Consider the following 21,207-nt stretch of genomic DNA (forward strand, 5'->3'; position numbering starts at 1 on the left):
AACACTGGATTGAATCCCGAGAGCCGCAGCTCGCGGTATTTGTTAAATGAAGAGAATATTCCAGAATCCGACTCGACGCCAGTGAAGCGAAGCGCGTTACGTCAGAGAGAAAGCTCTCGAGCGCTACAGCTTCATGTAATTGGCTGCACTAGCTTAAAGTTTTAAACTGTGTTTATAAACAGTGTGATAATAATAATTTTTTATCAGAGGATGTACCTCTAACAACGGGATGTCGAAATCGACACCAGCTGCGTTTTGGTAACATTACTGATACCGGTACTCAGATTGTGGTTTTAATGAGATCAAAAAAATACTACATGCAATACTACATGTGTGCTTCTCTGTTTTTGTTTTATTTTTTGCTATTTGTTTTTTGGGTTTTGTGGCCGTGCTAACTACTGATATATAGCCTACTACATAATTTTTCATTCAGGCACGTTTTAAACCTTTCAAGGTTTTGCCATCTTTTCCCGTTCGTTAACGTGCTGGTAGGTTTATATCGATTTTTGTAGTTAGTATCTTTTTCGTCCCGGACGCGTTAATGACGAAAAATAAAATGATTGATTGATTTAATAACAACAGATAGACCAGTGGCCAGGTCGATTTATTTGACTGTCTGGGTCAGTAAGGTTTGACAGGTGTTACTAGACTGAAATTTTACGTAGATTTCAAAAATAAACTTCTTACTTGCACTGGTCTGACCGTTTTTGTTATATTAAGCATTTTCCGAGATGATAGCCTACCTGACAATATCGCTATATCCGTCTGTTATGTGACTGAATGCTTATCGAGATGGTAGCCTACAGTGGCGTAGCCAGGAGGGGGGGTTGGGGGTTACAACTGTTAGAAACGATTCCCCGCCCATTTAATATTATTGTATCTCTGCTCCATTCTATTTTCATGCTTGAGTGACCCGGCCATGCATTAACAATTTTTGCTAGTTGATCTTTCTTTTTACGTTTTGGCATGGACTGGAGTGGTCATTGTTTTATAAATCTGGAGAACTGGAGATTTGGAGTGACTAGGGAATATGTAAGAATTCGGTAAGCAACTGTTTGTTTTGTTTTATTATTGTCGTTTTCAATACACCATTTCTTCTAATAAGTAAGGCCTGCACTTTATCCAGTCTAGGCAGAAAACGTTTTAGACATCATTTATAAAACATACCTTTGCTTGGTGCAAGGTTATGCCTGTCTAGTTAACTCTAGCTAGTTGTGTAATCTGTTTTGTTATCCTAGGGTAGTCTTTTCAGGTCTGCCAAGGATTCATTTATGGTATGTGCCTTTGTCTAGCTCACTTTAGCTAGTTGTGTAATTTGTTTTGTTATCCTAGGGTAGTCTTGTCAGGTCTGCCAAGGATTCATTTTTGGTTTGTGCCTTTGAGCCTGCCATGCTGTAAAGTTTGTTTGAATTTTGTAATTTGTTTGTTATCCTAGGGTAGTCTTTTCAGGTCTGCCTAGGATTCATTTTTGTTGGTGTGTGCCTTTGAGCCTGCCATGCTGTAAAGTTTCTTTGAACTTTGTAACTAGTTGTTTGTTATCCTAGGGTAGTCTTTTCAGGTCTGCCAAGGATTCATTTTTTGGTTTGTGCCTTTGAGCCCGCCACGTTGTAAACTTTGTTTAAATTTTGTAAATAGATCTTCACTTTGGGCAGTCTTGTCAGGTCTGCCAAAGATTGAAGCTTCTAAGCCTGTACTCTGTCAGGCCATTGTTCTAGTCAGGTAGAACTGGTTACCGTTAAACCCTGTAATTTTAGTAGGTTGCTTACTGACATTCTCCGTAATATCGTGAAGGTCAATTGTCACCTCACCTAAGGTAAGTACCGTACAGATTTTGTTTTTTGTAGCTTGTATATTGCTGTGTGTTAATTATGGCTCGTAAAAAGCCCAAGCAAACCCCAAGACGGAGTAAGCCAAATGGTTATGCTAGTGGCTCAACAGAGCAGCATGAGGCCGCCTCTAATATTAGTGGTCAACATGACATTAGCGAAGAGCTGCCAGGTCTCGTTGTGTTAGAACAAGAGCTGGTTGAAATCGAGCTTGGCATAACTTCCATCGACATGGAGCTATGCTCAAGTGATGATTTCCTGAGTTCTTCTGAAGTTTTGGAGGTAAAGAAAAGATGCCTCGAACTTCAAAGGAAGCTCTCCCTTAAACGTTTAGATTTACTCAAATGCAAACCACAGCAATCAGGCTCAATAGAATCTAGGATGAACCGTATGGGGGAAAGCATTTATGGTTTGCTTGAAGCATGCTCTACCCTCATTCGAAGCTGTCGAGAGCAATCCAAGCAAGTGTCACATCAAACATCATCGGTAGTTATGGATGCAGGCAGTGACACAGGCAAAGCTGCTGAGTCTAGCAGTCACGTGACACCCCGTGAGAGTGGTGTAAAGATACCACCTGTAAAAGCAGAACAGGGTATCCTTCAGGGCAGCAGTAGTGCTAGTAATATTCTTAATCCTTACACATCTCCCTTTCGCACTGAAGCTAATAATAGTAGTGAATTTCCCATCGTCGTGCCTCAACCCCAGCTCAGTGCAGGGTTTCAAAATGTTCATGGTCCTCGGTTGTCGCTGGAGAAGTTTGACGGCAATGTGTTAAAGTTCTTTAACTTTAAAAGGCGTTTTGAACGATACATTGAGTCAAACTATCTAAGCTTTGAAGATCGCATCGCCTTTTTGGAGGACAATTGTGTAGGCCAGGCCTTGGAAGTAATTTCTGGCCTGAGTTGCTTGCAAAATAGTGAAAGAGCATATGGAATGGCATGGGATAGATTGAGAAAAAGGTTTGGCAACCCTGGAAAACTCATGGCCAAAGTGAAGGAAGATTTGCTGCAAGGACCCCCTATTTCAGAGTGGGATGCGCCGGGCCTCACAAAGCTTTGCGACAAGATGTATAAGTGTGAAGTCAGTTTCGATGGCTGGGGTAAGTCTCACCTTTTAAACAGTGACGAGGTGCTTCAACGGCTGTTCCTGCGACTTCCTTATAAGTTAAAGGAGCAGTTTGTTCATGTTAATCACTTAGGATCGGACTGTGCCACGTTTGGTGATTTAAGAGTCTTGGTCGAGGATGCAGCCTCTCGAGCCGACAGCCAATATGGCCATCTTATGCAACCAGGCAAAGATGTTAAGAGAGCTCTACAACCAACGATGGCTCGATCTAATCCGCAAGGTGGCTACAAGCGTGCTTCGGTTTGCACAACCCAAGAGCAGATTTCCCAATCTGCTAACCATAAGCAAGAGTCCTGTTGTTTGTGTGCAGAGTCGCATGCCCTATGGAAGTGTGAGATGTTTAAACAAAAGCCTGTTGCAGAAAGAAGAACCCTGGTGCAAAAGCATAGACTGTGTTTTTGTTGCTTGAGAGCAGGCCACAGAGTGGTTGATTGCAGATTTAAGAAATCTTGTGCAACGTGTGGATCGAGGCATAATTCACTTCTGCATGTAAACCGTGTGGAAGAGGAAAGCCCCTCTGCTCTGAAGAAGGGCATCTCAGCAACAACGTCCGCAACTGTGCCAGCAACATCTGGGACAACAATTTTTAAGGTTTTGCCAGTTAAGGTATGGGCTGGGGACCCCTCCAACTATACCTATACTTATGCTTTTATCGATGAAGGTTCTAGCGTCAGTCTATGCTCCTCAAGCCTCGTATCTCGCTTAGGGGTTGCTGCGACGAAAAGCAATGTGGAGTTGCTGACCACCAATGCTGTCTCCTTTCATGACAAGAAAATTGATTTTTTGGCTGTGCAGGGAATGGAAGAGCAAGCTGTGTTTTCCGTTGCAGATGCTCTGGTGATGGACCAGATTGTGGATGTCAGCCACAGTATCCCCACCGAAGCACTTAGTAGTGCATATAGTCATTTGGAGGACTTAAAGTTCCCTGAACTAAAAGATAGGAAGGTTGAGTTGTTATTGGGTAGCGATCTTCACCAGGCTTATCTTTTGCAGGAAGTTCGTACTGGCGCACCAGGAGAACCATGCGGACTGCACACCCTTCTGGGTTGGACCATATATGGGAAAGATGGTGGCGATAGGCAGCTCAACTCACCAGTAATGGTAAACTTTCTTAGCGTAAAGGAGTCTTGCGATAGAATGTTAAATGTATTGTTGCAGGATTTTAATGACATCGATGAGCCACAGGCCCCCTGTCCTTCAATTGAGGATAAACGTGCGCTGCAGATCATGCAGGACACGGTGAGGAAGGTGGATGGACACTATGCTGTAGGGCTGTTGTGGAAGGATGAAGACCCGGACTTGTGCAATAATCGCTCTATGGCACTCAATCGCTTAGAGGGAATGAAGCGCCGATTTATTACTGACCTGGTGTTATTCAATAAGTATCGTGGTAAAATGCAGGAATATGTTAATTGTGGCTATGCTGTGCCACTTAAAACTGGTGTGGTAGACACACCAGGGAAGACGTGCTATGTGCCCCATCACTGCACGACCAATGCGGCCAAGTTTAGAGTCGTTTTCGACTGCAGCGCGAAGTTTAAAGGCGTGTCATTAAATGACAAGCTGCTTCATGGCCCAGATCTCACCAATAACCTTGTAGGAACATTGTTTCGCTTCAGGCAACATCCGATCGCTGTTGTGGGCGATATTAAGGCCATGTTTTCCCAAGTACGCGTAGACGAAGGGGACAGGGATGCCTTTCGATTCTTATGGTATCCGGACGACGATCTCAAGCAGGAACCTGTCGACTACCGTATGCAAACTCATGTGTTTGGAGCAAAGTCGTCGCCATGCTGTGCTGCCTTCGCGCTTCGGATGACTGCCAAAGACAATGAAACAGGTGCTGATCAAAACACTGTTAACACAGTTTTAAAAAATGTTTATGTTGACGATATTTGTCATTCATGTGAATCGCCGGATCAGGCTATCGAACTAATACAACAACTACGTGAACTATTACAAAGTGGCGGCTTCCATTTAACTAAATTCCTGTCTAACAGTGCAAAGGTCTTGAGTTCTGTGTTGCAGGAAGACTTGGCGTCGAAAGTCGATCTGCCGCAGTGCCAGCTTCCAACGCAGAAAACCCTTGGTGTTGTGTGGAATGCTGCGAGCGATTGCATGGAGGTGAGGGTGAGTATCCAACAAAAGCCTAACACCCGGAGAGGCGTTCTCTCCATGATTTCGCAAACATACGACCCACTAGGTCTAATACAACCCTTCATTTTACCTGCTAGGCAACTCCTGCAGCAGGCCTGTGACGCTCAACTTGATTGGGATGAACCCCTTAATGGCCTTGGGCCAGTAAACATTAATTGGGAAGCTTGGTTAAAGGCCCTGCCAGAGCTTGAATGTGTTTCCATCGCTAGAAGCCTGACTCTTTTTGGTAAATGTGCTATCCGCTTTGAATTGCATGGTTTTTGTGATGCCAGTACCAGTGGCTATGGGGTCGTGTTTTATGTTAAAGTGTTTTATGATGATTCTGTAGTAATTTGTAATTTTCTATTTGGCAAGGCTCGAGTGGCTCCATTAAAGCCTGTTAGCGTACCTCGCCTGGAGCTCACTGCTGCTGTGCTCGCTGCCAAAGTCTGCAATTTTATCCTGACGGAGTGTGATTTTAAATTCAATTGTGTTGTCTTATGGACAGACTCAACTGTTGTGCTGCGTTACATTAATAATACTTCGACTCGTTTCCACACCTTTGTGGCTAATAGGCTGAGCACTATTCACATGCTTACCAGTGTCAATCAATGGCATTATGTACCGACTACCTTAAACCCCGCTGACCTCGCGTCTCGGGGAGTTTGGCCTGATAAAGTTAATACCGCTAAGCTTTGGTTTAATGGTCCTAAGTTTTTGCATGATGTCACGAGCAATTGGCCAAACCAGCCCGACTTTGTTGGCGGAATTTCGTCAGACGATCCAGAGGTTAAAAACATTGAACGTTGCTCAGCTCAGCAACACACGATTACAGACTCAGACTCTCTATGTCGGTTGTTTACCCGCTACTCGCATTTCCACGATCTGCAAAGAACGGTTGCATGGTTGCTTCGCTTCAAATTGTACCTGAAAAGGAAATGCCGAGATGACTCCTTGACTGTTAAGACAGATTCGCTCAGTGTCGAGGAGATGGACGAAGCTGAACTTGCCATTGTCACAGCCGCCCAGCATCAAGCATACCCGACGGTGTTCGCAGTTCTCCATAACCACCCAGCATTTGACGCCCCGGTGGAACTCGTGTCCGACCTGCAGTTGAAGAAGCATGTGGATTTGAAGGAGCTACAGTCCCTAAACCCCTATGTTGTTAACGAAACGTTAAGAGTTGGTGGGCGATTGCAACAATCTTCTCTGTCAAGCGGAAGAAGGCATCCGATCATTCTCCCATATCAGCACCCAATCACCGATCTAGTGATCATGAGGTATCACGAACGAGAAGGACACATGGGATGCTCACAAGTCCTTACCGCCATTGCTTCCCGTTATTGGATTGTCAAAGGGCGGTCAGCTGTCAAAAGGGTCTTGCATTCCTGTATGAACTGTCGTTTTTGGAAAGCTACTGCCGGAAAACAGCAGATGGGCAACTTACCTGCTCCACGCGTAAACAAATCCATTCCTTTTCAAGCTGCTGGCACCGACCTTCTTGGTCCACTGATGGTAAAGAGCGGACGCAGCAGTGTTAAGCGATATGTTTGTATTTTTAATTGTTTGGCGACCCGTGCTGTGCACTTTGAGGTCGTGCAATCCCTGGAGGCAAGTGCATTCATTCAAGCCTACCGAAGATTCTGCAGCCGTGGAAAGGTTTGTCCTACTGATCTGTACAGTGACAACGGAGGAAAATTTGTTGCTGCAGACCGCGAACTTCGGCAAGGACTCAACAACCTCCATCAAAAGAAAGTCAGCGATGCCTTACTTCGGCATGAAACGAACTGGCACTTCAACCCTCCGCGTGCTTCACATCAAGGCGGCTTCTACGAAACATTTTTTCGTTTATTAAGAAAATTGATGCGGTCGCTGGTAGGAAACGCTACGTTGGATGAGTTCGACCTTCTAACGCTGGTAGCAGAGATTGAAAGAATTTTAAACGATCGTCCCATCACTTCGCTCCCATCGTCACCAGATGACCTGCAAGCCCTGACTCCAAGTATGATACTCACCGGTTCAGCTTGTGACACCCTACCGCCAGATGTTTTTATGAAGGCTGACGGTTATCGACGCTCTTGGAGAAAGACCCAATACCTCACAGACAAGTTTTGGGAACAATGGCTGTTGCAATATCTCCCTCTGCTGCAGCCCCGACAAAAGTGGTTTGGCACATCTCCAAGCTTGAAACCAGGCGATTTGGTACTGGTAGCGGACGAGGCAACTAAACGTGGGCACTGGCCCAAGGCTATTGTAAAAGAAGTTATGCCGGACACTAATAAACTTGTCAGACGCGTGCGAGTAAAAGTTGCTGACGGTACTGAGTTTGTTCGCGACATCAGAAAGATCTGCCTGCTAGAGGGCAGTATGGACTCTTAAAATGACAATTTTGTTTTCTAGGCTGGCTGGTTGGCACGATTGCACAACTGACATTGCTCATGCTGCTTAGGTTTCATATTTGAATTGTATTGCGTGTTTGTGTTTATTTTACTATTATTATTCTTGTGCTCCTCACTACCGCAGCTAGCGCGGTGTCGTCGATGCATTTGCATCCAGCAGTTCTGCCATAACTGTGTTATTGACTCCCATCAATAGTGTTGTTTCTATTTGCATCCTGCAGTTATTTACACTGTAGCAGTCTAGCTCTGTTTTTGGTCTGACTATTTCACACACCTGTCTCACTACTAAAGCTTTTGCTATGTGCGATATTATTTTTTGTGTTTTGTCAATTCATTGCTTAACTATCACGACTCGACTTAACAGTCGCGTGTTTTTTCTGGTAGCCTACTTTTGCTCTGACGTTAATGTCACTTGCGCTGGTCATAGCATTGCGCAGTATTAGGTTGTATGTGTGCTTTTGTTTATGCCATATCCCCACTTCTGCCACTGGTACCATGTATGCTATCATTTGTTTTTCGTGTATCCGTTTATGCTGACTTCCAGTTGTCGGTAGACTTATGTTTTTGTGCTTAATTTTAGCAATCGCTAAGCATGTTGGTCAAAAGGATTTTTTAACTCCTCTTGGGCGTGTCTTCGATGTCCTTCTGTAGGCTACTGTTATGCATGTTCTATTAAGTTTGTGTGTAATGCAAGCCAGCCTTTGTGTTGCAATTGTGATCCTTGCTAACCGCGAATATTTTTGATTCTGGTCGACATTTGCATAATTCATGTTAATTGTCGTTTATGTGGCCACCTTGTGGCAATTAATTGGTTTGTGTTTTGCTTCGTTTTAATCGTTTTACATTGGTAAAACCCTCATTTGTTAAACTCTGGTTTTGGGGGTGGGTATGTTAGAAACGATTCCCCGCCCATTTAATATTATTGTATCTCTGCTCCATTCTATTTTCATGCTTGAGTGACCCGGCCATGCATTAACAATTTTTGCTAGTTGATCTTTCTTTTTACGTTTTGGCATGGACTGGAGTGGTCATTGTTTTATAAATCTGGAGAACTGGAGATTTGGAGTGACTAGGGAATATGTAAGAATTCGGTAAGCAACTGTTTGTTTTGTTTTATTATTGTCGTTTTCAATACACCATTTCTTCTAATAAGTAAGGCCTGCACTTTATCCAGTCTAGGCAGAAAACGTTTTAGACAACAACCCCCCCCCCCCTTTGGCACGCGTGTGACGTCACGATATTGAGAATGATGCTTTCAGTCTAAAAAAAAATTGCCTAATTTTAAACAAAATTGCATTAAAAGAGCGAGTTTTGCCAATACCAAACATCTCAGCCAGGAACTTAGCTTTATTTCCGAAAAATGCTGAAGAAAACATGATGTTATCCTTTTGCTATGCTACCGGACAGCACTATTTTACAGGAATATTCGTACCCACATTTTTGTTGAAAATGCTCTCAGAATGCACCAAATTCAAAGTAATTTTTCAAAATTTTCTGGGGGAGGCCCCCCAGACCCCCCGCCGCTGGGTGGTCAAAACCCCCCCTTTCAAAATTCCTGGCTACGCTACTGGTAGCCTATATATCACAGGAAACAGTAAGAAGCAATAAAAGAGGATTTTAATGAAAAGTAAATTCTAAATTGAAGATATAAGAACAACATGACTTGATATTATGTTCAAAATGAACACTTTTTGTGTGATTATTCGCAACATGGTAACATGTAAAAGTTTCAATCACCAGACAAAAATCTTTGTTATTTCTATACCGGTTTCTGGTACATTCAGTAACTATGAAAGGTAAATAGAAAGTTTAGATTGTATATCTTAGATAGAACATAATATGAACATAGACATGTTAATGTTAACAAAGTTCCAAGAGCTGAAGCAAATGTAAGCCTATCGCAGACCTTAAGCACCGTAGCCTCTTTTACGACAATTACTTACAAAATACAGCTTTAAACGAAAATCGATTTAAGTTTACAAGCGATGCATTTCAAAAGTTCGAAGGAATAACACAATATTCATACAGAAGGTTTTTCATTGGTGCTGTAGTCTACTTAGGACTGCAACTTATGCCAAAGCTGAACAGAAGCTAAATCAGGGACATACATTTGAATTCGGACTTACATCTCAAATTGCTCAAATAAACAACTAATCTTCTTCATCTGAGTCACCAGTTTCCTCTGCTTTTCTTTCAATATCACCTCCTTCATCAGGAACTTCTTCAATTTGATCGCTGAGACAATCAGGAACCATAGCCATAGGACCTGTGAACCAATTCAGCATGTACATTCCCTTTTTCTTCATCCGTTACCATGTGGATCAAGCTGATGAATGCCGCTTTCATCTGCTGACTTCAACATTTTGGCAATAAAGTTTGCTCGAAGGAAATGTTACTTGATGGAGGAAGCATGGGTGGCTTCATTTCTTTGGTATTTTTCAAAGGATTGTTAAAGTCTTTAGATTGATATTTCACATTGAAGAGGCTTAAGCGAGCAATGTTAACGTCTTTAACCTTGTTTTGTACATACAAAACACACACAAACTCTTCCAGCACAATGTAGCTGTCTTCAGCCATTGTTGAAGAGCCAAGTTTTCCAAACGTTTTTTTGAACCTTGGAGAATTCTCTACACTATTCAATGAACGTACTTTCCTTTGGCCTTAAATGAAGGAGAGTAGTCGCAGTCAGTGAACACTTGCAAAGCTGGTAATGCTTCACAAAGTTCTTTTCCCAAAGTGTCTGCCAGCAATGTTACGTCAATGTACCTGCGATTGTTGCTGTTTGAATTTCCTACATCCATGTATATTGTGAGGCAGGGCCCGATTAACCATGAGGCACACGAGGCACAGGCCTCAGGCCCCCTGATTTTGGGGGCCCCCATTTTTTTTTACATTAGTAGGAAAAGTACTATAATTTGGACCAGCTAATGAAAAATATTAATATTTTTAAAAATATCCACAACATTGGGGTGCAACTAACTTTATTTGATTAGTTACAGGCTAGTTGGTTTGCAAAAACAATTCCAATCAAAAAAACATAGCACAAACAAAGAAAACTACATTATTATTTTTTTTATATAGTGGTCCATATTATTAACTCAGTTTCTAAAATGGACCACCCTGTTTCATAATATGGACCACCATACTGTAATATGAACCGTTGTCATGTGAAAGTAAATATATCAAGGAAGTCAAACTTCAAAGGCATGAAATAGAACACAAACACTCAATAAATAAAAATAGTCTGAAACGTTCATGATAGTTATCTCAAACAAGTTTCAAATCATTGATCGTTGGCACAGTTGTCACAATGGTAAAAATGAGCATTTGATATATCAGCACAACTTTCATGGGCCAATTTCTTGCACTGATAACACTGAATCCAATCCTCATCAGTGGACTCGTCACACACAAGACAAGTGCATGCAGAAGCAGCATTGCATGGAATAACTCTCTTTTTTGAAGACTTAGTTAAAGGTTAAAGCTTTTTCTCACTTGTTTTGCTGGTTTAGCTTTTTCTGTGAACTTGATTTTATGTCTGTGTGGCGTACCTGTCAGCACAGTAGCCTTTATAGTTTTTCTATGTTTTCTTCCCTTCGTAACTTGTTTTGGAAGTGGGCTTATGTCCCCGACAGATACCCTGCATGAAATGCTAACTGAACAAGGTTGTAAGTTCTTAACACTCAATGACGATGGTCCTGGTGCTTGTGAGATTGCTTCATACGGTGCATCAGCTAAAGTTCCAGCATTTAATTCTGTTGACATGATAGAATTTTTTGCCACTTTCTCAATGTTTACCACATCTTGTGACAAACGTGAAATGTTTCGAGAAATTGCATCTTGAGTAGACATATCTTGATCATCAATTATCAGCGGTGATACATTGTTTGGAGAGGTGTCTACTTCATGAGGCTTGTCAGTAACTTCAGCTGAGTGAAAATCACTCTCATCAAATACAAGAAGATTAAAGGGGTAAATTCCTGCTTTTTTAAATCCATTTTAACTCCAAATTCCATGCTTAGACATGTCGTCAGAACTTAATCAAATTGTTTATAATATCAAAGTGATTATGCAAATTACTGGTAGTAGCTTTTATCACTATAAGAAAGCAAGTTACAAATACATTTTATGATGCACTCTAGAAAGTTTGAAAAAAATGCATAAATCTCATGGAACTTCATTTCTATGCCTGTCTTCATTACTGAGAAACACATTTCTACCAATTGACCATAACCTGGACCACTGGTCCATATTACAGTAATCATAATCTCATGTTGCTTGGTGTCATTTAGAATTAAACAGTGGACATTTCTTCAAGATTTTGGCAGATAGTCATTAGTAAAGCCTCTCTTACAGATTACTTTTGTATAATCTTTTGTAACTGTAGCAATATTTGAAAAATTCTGAATAGTTTAGACCAGCAAAATAACATCGCAGACCCCCAAAACCTCTAGTAACAACAAAGAACCAGCTCAATCCTTTGAATCTGAAATAGTAAAAACTAGGTAAGTAAGAAAGGTTAATTCAAGCTGTTCACAAACCATGAAATTATTTACTTCAGTCATTGAAAAAACATCAGTGGTCCAAATTATCAGCCGGTCCACTTTATAGCACTTTCCCCTACCGTAGGCGTAGGTAGTGAAAGTTGTTGTGCCAGTGTGTGCGCACTTGTTATTTTTGACTAACAGTTTCAAATTGTGTAACGATTTTGCAGTAACAGTTGAGCACTCCTGCTCTGCATCGAAAGCGATTGCCAATAGGGGCCCCTAAACTTAGCTGTGCCTCGGGCCCCCGTGAGCCTTAATCAGGCCCTGTTGTGAGGGAATTGTTACAACTGGCATGATACAACAAAATTACCAGCACATCAGTGTCATTTGCTCTTACAGTGATGACGTGGTTGGGGTTGAGGATGGGAATATGCCTCTCATGCTGCATCATCCTTGTATCAGCTTCGATGTGAGAACTCACAAGTGGCTTGTACTCTTTCCTTGTCATGTGTCCATCCTCAACAGAATACACGAAGCACTTGTCATCAACAGCATAGAATAGTTTCTTATTGCCCAGTACATCACAAAACTGATTATCACACCACTGTTGAGCAAGGAAGCGAAAAAGGGATGTTTTAAAGGAAGAGGAGTACAAGGCTGCAGAAAAGTTCCCTGGCCTAGTCTGCTCACCACCGGTGATGTTAAAACCAGGCATTGAAACACAATTACTGAAGCCTCTGGCACGCATGCCTTGCTCTAGCCCAGGGGTTCCCACACTTACTGTTCATCGGTACCCTTTGATCAATTTATAGATTCGCTCGTGTACCCCCAAAATTTTCTCTGATTTTTGGGTTTAGAAAGTTGAGATAGTGCAACAAATTAACAGTAGAGCTGTATTAGAAGACTGCATACACGATATTTTGTACCAATCAAAGCACACAAAGTTATTCATAACCATGTAATCCAAGGTTAAACAAACACTACAATCAAACAAACAATATTAGGGTTGGGCACACATAGACTTTTTCTTTGTTGTCCCATTAAAAGAAGTGTTTTTTATGGCCATTTTTCACGCTGATCACGAATCCGTTGAAATTTTTGATCTATGATGATGTTTTGGGTTGGTAAAATGCAAAAATTCAAAATGGCCGCCAAATTTACACATTTTTTCACCTAAAATTTGATAGTTATGTCTTACTAGGTCATGTAATATGTCATTTCTTCTGTTTTCAGGGTCACTGATATCGATAATCATGTTTTTAAACTCGCACAGGTCAACTGGACCACTCCAGATACATATTGCAATAAAATCTGCACAGAAATGTGAGCAAAACCATAATTTCAAAGGAAAAAATTAAGATATAAATTTCCATAAGCTACTTTAATTTTCACTTCAACATCTGGGTACCAGCATCTCAACAACTTTGCTTCTACAAGAGTCCTTTGAATTTCAAAGGAATTTTTTCAGCAAGATATCGACATCAACAGAAACATTGTTCTCTGGCTTGAAAGCATTTCTGATGGATGTTTTCAGTTCGTCTACACTGAACTTCTCAAACGTGAATGTTTTTATACCGTCGGCCAGTGATGTACGCGCATACAAAAAATATTGACGCCGTCAGCGTAAACGCAAACGTTCGAAAATCCATACGCCGTATGCGTCAACGTAACTTGTAAAAAAAGTTGGCGGCGTCAGCGTCAGCGCATACACTAGAGTAAACTTATTTTGTTTGCTAGGTGCCAAACATTCACACGGTATAAACCACTCGAAACAAACAAGTTTTATTTTGAATTTCCACGAAGAAACACAAGCATCTGAAACTGTTCATCTGACATTTTGCTGCGTTTTGGTTCCAATATGTCTTTGCCCATTGAAAACATTCTTTCAACTGCAGCGCTGGAAGGTATTGGCGTGCTGTAGCGAAAAAAAAGACATTAAAAAGTATGCGTTGACGCTATACGCTAAAAAACCGCGAAAACTTTACGGCGTAGCCTCAAGCGACAACTATCCAAAAAAATGTAAGAGTTAGCGTAAACAAAAAGTCTACGCCGCAAGTCTACGGCGTAGAAATTGCGGCGTATACGTACATCTCTGCCGTCGGCACATTTAACTCTACGCTTTTGGCATATATCGGGCGCCACTGTCGATCTAAGGTAACCAATTTCCTTGAGCAGTTGTGATTCATTAAGTCTATCAAGAGAGTCAACGGTATTTGGAGTCGCCGGATTTTCACGCTTCTTACACTCCTCAAGTAGGACTACCAGTAGCACTTTGGACATTTTCTTCTTCCTCACTTCTTGCTTCTTCAGAAGCGCAAGTTGTTGACTTGTTTTTAACTTAACAATAAAGTCTTGTTCAAGCTTTTTCGCCTGGGTAACTTCTTCTGAGCACCTTGCCCATTTCCTTTTCTTCAACTTCTCATCTTCACTGAGATCTGTAAACGACGAATCCATGAGAAATTGATCCGTTGAAACTACATTCTTCCTTCAATGAGTTCTCACTGACGTCGATCCACCACTGAAAGTTATACGGTTATCAAGTTTGGCGAATTCGGATTCGCATCCTAAATTTGTCAATGGTGCATGTTTTAATTTGACGTCGTCACTACTTGACCTGCAAAAAAGTTCATCTCGGACAACTGTCTGTCCATTGCATATAGAACTTCATTCAGCACAGCACCATACAATCAGACTTGACCCATCTCCGCGCTGATGCACTCCTCTTGCTTGGATCTAATTTCTGGTATTTTCTTATCGAAAAACGACCTGACACCTTCCGAAGTTCTCTCACGACCGTGTCATCTTCACGTTTATCAATACCAAGCAGTCCCATCAGAGACATAATCAGCTCATCACCAAGCATTCGGTAAATATTATTCGGTAGTTGTGCAGGTGTCTCGGCTTCGGAGCTTCCGCTTGGATGCGAAGAGATTAGTTTTGTTTGTTTGTTTATCTTTATCCTGCATTGCGGGAAAGCGGACTTGAGCGCTATGCATCGGTGTACGCCTTCCGACGTACACCTGACCCACGCTGCAGCCGACGGCAATGCCTGTTTCCGGTTGTCTACTCTATTTATGACTTAAATTTGGTACTACCCATTACTCGAAATCGATCACTAGGTAGAAGCATTTATCGTAAAGTTTCTTGCCCAGAGAAACAACAGCAATTGCGGGTGGCTGGAGTCGAACATGCAGGCTCTCGACTGCGAGCCCAACGCGCTAACCACTCGGCCACTGCTGCCTTTCTTGGCTTTCAGAATCCGATTCATCATCACCTTCTTCATTTTCTTCAGTGCTCAACTCCCAGTTTTGATCAAATATCAAGTTAGCAGTTTGTACTATTATACCAGCTAAATCTGCAGCACTCACTTTGTAATCCGAGAAACATTACACTGTACATCGCACTATTTTTCGTTAAGTTTATTGCGACTTTCTCTGACCTTGACTTTTGGGAAACGATCACTGTAGAAGTCATTGACACTGTCCAGAGTATCAGGTAAACTGGACGATTTCTTACTACGGGTAGTGATGGAAGAAGATGAAGACATACGAAAGTTCAGATTATCCATTGAAAAATCCACATCTTGTTTCTGCTCATCGCTGATCATGATTGATTGATTATCGCCATCAGCCAGAGACAATGATTCCTCATACTGCAACTTCCTACCTTCCATTTTTCGCATTGTAGAAAATTTCATGTCTTCTCTTTTCTTCTCAGCTGATAATTGGCGTGTATCTTGTCGGTGCTTTTGTTTTCGCCAGGAACTTGAAACAGTAGATAGACAAATAGCTTTATAACTTCCAAAGCAGTTATCGCGGTAGAATTCTTCATCTTCTGGAGTCATTTTTACTCCAAACTGATTCTCTAAGTTCGCTTGATAGTCGCTGTTTTTTTTCAATCATCGTATGCATTTTTAGTCATTCTCTCATAAAAACTCATTACTTTACTAATCCACGCATCCGTTTTCTTGTACCTTGCATTGTTATCTTGTTTGCACAAATTTCTCAGAAGTTTATAGTCATTTTTGAGTTTTTTGAATACCACGCTTTCATGCTCTGGGTATACATTCTTTTCCATCCAATCTTTGCAAAGTTCAGTTGCAACTATTTTGCTGCTATCTACTAGTGTCAGTTGTTCCTGTTTTTCTTTGTTTTGCATACATTTAACATGCGACCGAGGATGTATCTTCCATCGGGTAATTTATTCAACGTCTTTATTTAAGGTTCCTCATGGTAAACTATCCCATACAACGTTTTTTTCACAAAATCACTTCGTGTATTAAGTGTATAGCTAGTTTCAGACATCACTGTTGATTATTATCTGTAACGACGCGAAAAACGTAGGCCACAACATCAAAAACAAAGGATATACAGTAGTTGATCAATCAACTCAAAAATGGTCTGAAATTAAAAATTAAGTATTTTTCAATAAAAAATACACAGTTTTAGCTATAACTGTATAAAGCCATTATGTATCACTGTTTTGACCTCATATTCGATATCAGTAACCCTGAAAACATAAAAAATGACATATTACATGACCTAGTAAGACATAATTATCAAATTTTATCTGAAAAGTGCGTGAATTTGGCGGCCATTTTGAATTTTTGCATTTTACCAACCTAAGACATCATCCTAAGTAAAAAATTTCAACGGATTCGTGATCAGCGTGAAAAATGGCCATAAAAAACACTCCTTGTAAAAAGTAATGTTGTTTGCTTAACCCTAACAACATATCGGCTGAATAAGCCCAGCAATCCTAGCTAATGTGATGGATGAGCCTGCTTTTTAGCAACAAGCTCATTAATACGAGGTGAAACATTTGCAACAGCACAACGAAGATCATGTTCAGGTGTTTTGAGCTGTGATCTGTTTCTTGATTTGATTCCAAGCAGCACTGAAAATGTTGACTCACACAACCAGTCAACCATGTTGATGGAAACAACAATGCATGAATAGCAGGTTCCGCAATCTTTTTGTACGACTTGCACATCGTAAACCAAAAATCACTTAAATTTCTCTCAGAGTACACATCGCGTGCAAAGCCATCATGTTGGAGTTCAATCAGTTCCTCTTGCATCCCTGTCCCAGCCTGCAGTGTCTGAGCGTTTGCGGTGAAAGAATTGCTAAGGTAAGCAACTTCGCAATATTCTAAGGCAGATTAGAAGTTATGGAAAGAATATCCTTATACTTAATCTAATGTACCCCTTGAAAAGTCGAAATGTACCCCTGGGGGTACATGTACCCCAGTTTGGGAACCCCTGCTCTAGCCCATTAATGTTCCTGTGTATGTGTCACTGACAAAAGGAACTTCTGTAGCAGATGTTCTACATACATTTGTTAATATACATGTTGCTACTTCTTCGAACATGATAGGTAGGTTGCTCAAACATCTGACAACAAGCATGGCATCAATAATAATTAAGACATCCACAGATTTAGGTGCTGAACTTTCTACCTTTCCTTACAATTTGTGCAGAAGTGTAAACTTTGCAGAAGAACTCATTCAACCATTGACATTTCCAAGGCACAAAGGGACAGGAGTTAAGGGATACTTGAGGCAATTGGTAACTCAATATGAGTTGTCACAGCATGAAAAAGTAGTCGTCCAAACAGGCCTCTTGTCCCTTTCACTTCTATTATTTTCTTTCTTTCCTTGTTCACCACATTTGCTTTTACAGCATCATAAGACAAATTTCTGACTACTTTCCTGTGGATTGATGACTCAAACCTGGAGGTGGATATCAAGCAATCTGTCTTGAACTCAGAGTACATCTTCTCGCCAATCCTCTGCACTTGCAGAAGCTCACTTGTGACTTCCCCAGATGCAGATTTTCTACATCCAATGGAATACAAAACATCATTCTCAACAGGATCTGCAAATGGCTTCGTAGTTGTGTCCACAAACTGAAGATTTTTTCAAATCTGATGTATCTCTCTTGACTCTTGATGGTTTCAGTTCTTGAGCAGGTTCTTCAAGTTGAGATTTCATGATCAAGCTTTCAAAAACAGAGCTTCTTGTTGCTCTAAGAATATTCCACCTCTTGCATGCACCAAAATTTTGTGTCATCGATGATATCCCTGTCAGTCTTGATGCGCTCATCTGTATTTACGGTCTGTTCCAACGTGAGATGAACACCACATCGACTGAATGCTTTTGATGTTCGTTTGATGCTGACCCATTTTGCAACTGATCTTTCAAACCAGGGTGAATGTTCAGGGTCATGCATCTGGCATAGTTGTGGTGGCCAGTTGCAAAGAACTACAGGGGAATTCATTCAGAGAATAAGCGAACAAAGTTAAGTTTCTTATCCTCACAGCTCTTGTAAACATTTGGAGAGCTCCACCAGCTTGCAATACTGCATCCAAAACTGAGCTGTAGCTCCATGTCTGCCATTCAGTATACCATCTGTGAATTTCTCATTGGCTGAGAGAAAGTTTATGTATTGTTCATGACTCTCGGTTTCATTCATCAGGCCTGGTGAAGGGTTGTTGAGAAGTAGCTGAAGAAGCTTCATCACTGGAACAATGGATATGTCCGCTTGAAGGAGGAACATTTCCAGATACTTTATTCTGAAAGCGACTGCAAGGAGGAGATGAAGTCTCTTTGCTCGATTGTAAAATGTTTCTTTCAAAAGACCATTTAGTGAGCCTAATGCAAGTATTGAGCTTTCCATTAGAACGTGGTCACCACCCGAACCAGAAAAGATGTATCTTAAGCACTTGAAATATGCTAACTTGATGCGGAAGGTTCCGAACATACAAATAGTCTGTCAAATATTGGTGATTTATAGGACTGAATCTGTAATGCAGGATTTGCAATGGCTAAGTCATAGGTCACAGGTTAGTATGAATCATGGCATGCATCAGCAACTTGAATTGCAGTATTCATGGTGTGCTGCACAACATCAAGCCTTGTTGGTGGCTTTCCAACTGGCTCCATGTATGTCGATTTTTGACTTGGCAAGTCATCTTTAGTAACCAGAGAATTCCACCCATACCACATGGGAGTATTGTCAACAAAGCTACAAGCTATCATCCACGCCTTGTCTCTTCTTTCAAACTGCTTAAGGCAAGAGATACACAGTCTCGTGAATGTGAAACTTCACGAGACTGTAAACTCAGTGAAAAGAAAGTCGAGGTTACGTTCGGACCACATGGGAATGAATATTCAATATTCATATCATAAACTTCATACTAAATCTCCACACAACCGTTTCGACCTTTCAGGTCTCATTAGTGGGGCTGTGCGTAGTCTATCCGGTTGTGATATATTTTCAATCACTGCGCTCGCAACCACCGACCGTGAGCTATGCACTATGTCGAGCAGCAGTGGCCATGTCTCCAGATAGATGCCAGCCAGCAAAATTGGTCGTCTTTACATTGAGTCAATGTATGCAGACGTTAAATCAATGTAAAAAGTGACTTATTTGCTGGCTTGGATCTATCGAGTAACACAAAGACTAATTCAAGTTAGAATTTAATTTCGAAGATCAATGAAGTTTCACCGCGCGTTAATCATATCACAATGAAATAAGCATTTTTCTTGATAAGAGTAGGGCTTAGGCTATAACGAAAGGTCTTTACTGAGAAAACGGTCAGGCTGGTGCAAGTAAGAAGTTTATTTTTGAAATCTACACAAAATTGCAGTCTAGAAACACTTTTCAAACCTTACTGACCCAGACAGTCAAATAAATCGACCTGGTTCCTGCTCTAAGATGAATTGTAGATAGAAAGATTTAGAGTAATTTTTTACTACAAAGCATTCTACAAGCAGAGAAATTTAGACAGGCACTTCACAAAATATGTGAATTGCGAACGTTCAACTTCTTGACAATTAGGTAAACACTTGTCAAAGTAGGTGGGAGATAACTTGCATCACGAAGGGGTAAACTGAAAGTGTTCCATTACCGATGAAGGTTTTATACGCTGTTGCTTCTACTGCATGCTGCAGGAGAACTCTGACGATGATGGGATGAACAAAGTGATGAAGAAGAGCTATAACGTCCTAATGATTCAAGCAGTTTATGTGAGGAATATGAGGAAAGGACTGAAGGTACGTATGAATATGATGGATATGGAGGAGACGGATGTATGAGGTTACGACCATACCCGGAATTGCTCTGTGAAGCCGCTTAAATCAGAGGTGTCCAAAAAACGACCCGCGCTGCCTTTGTTTATGGCGGCAGATAATTCTAAAAATGCAATGTAATATGGCCCAGTTTAGAAGAAGCGATACTCACTATGCGACAGCGAGCATTGCTTTTCGCTAACTATAGGCCTACCGGTGTAGCCTCCACGTTAGCTATAAAGACTTTTCCTGGATAGGTTGTTTTCTTTCTACAAGAGTAAGAGTTCAATTGACTGACAAAAGAGCTCTGTGGCAAAATCTCGATCACAGGACAAAAATTATTTCCGTATTTTGTGCTCAAGAAAGTTGTGGTAATGCCCGTGAAGCTTTAGTGGGTCTTGATAATAAAGGGGATAAGCCCGACTCAGCAGTAGAGAGAAGGAATCTACTCTCCCACTTGTTGACCTTAACAGTTTCAACAATAATACCAGTAAAGAAAATTCCAATACTACAATAACTGATAGATGAAAATGGAATGCAAGCAAAAATAGTTACATTTTCGTCATTATCGCTAACTCAAATATCACGAAAGCAACTATAGCAGGTCTCAAACAACCCAAAAAACCACTGCAAAACAGTTGTTTGTTTCCATCAAATTATAAGTAGTTTACGTATCAGCTTACTTAACACAATCAGATCTAAAACTACAAAGATCTTGGACATGTTATTCACCAAGCATGGACGTGCTTAGTGCCAATTTAGCAGTTTTCATTGCGTTTTAACGTTGCTTTTAAAAGTCGAATATTTTTTGTTTAAAGAATGAAAACGTGCATGCGTGACTTTGAAATTCGAGGCTAACAGTTGCTGAGAAAAGTACAATCACCTGTTAAGTCTTATTGCCAAGTAAATGGATTGCTGAAGTCCAAGAATTTGATTGTTAGGCCCCCACATAATTCCAGGATAAAGAAAGTTTTCTGGATCTAACTGAATCAATGGTTCAGCTGTAGTTTTCCAAGTTTCCAAAAATTTCCATAAAGAACACTTTGGTTCAAAGGGATTATTAAGTAGCAAAATGTGCTTCTCTGTTAAATCAAGTCTCCGTTTTGTAGCAATGGCATCATAAGCCTTGAAATGTGCTTTGATAATATGAAGAATATTACTTCC

General features: G+C 41.0%; 1 protein-coding gene across 1 annotated transcript; it reads left to right on the forward strand.

Annotated features, from left to right (window-relative positions):
* The first annotated feature begins 1,868 nt into the window (after positions 1–1,868).
* Positions 1,869–7,466, forward strand: LOC145777457 (uncharacterized). Its single transcript, XM_082588831.1, has 2 exons — positions 1,869–5,334; positions 5,596–7,466. The coding sequence occupies exons 1-2, from the start codon at positions 1,869–1,871 to the stop codon at positions 7,464–7,466; spliced, it is 5,337 nt and encodes a 1,778-aa protein (XP_082444957.1).
* The last annotated feature ends 13,741 nt before the right edge of the window (positions 7,467–21,207 follow it).

The sequence above is a fragment of the Aplidium turbinatum genome, chromosome 9 (assembly GCF_918807975.1).
Source record: "Aplidium turbinatum chromosome 9, kaAplTurb1.1, whole genome shotgun sequence".
Taxonomy (NCBI): Eukaryota; Metazoa; Chordata; class Ascidiacea; order Aplousobranchia; family Polyclinidae; genus Aplidium; species Aplidium turbinatum.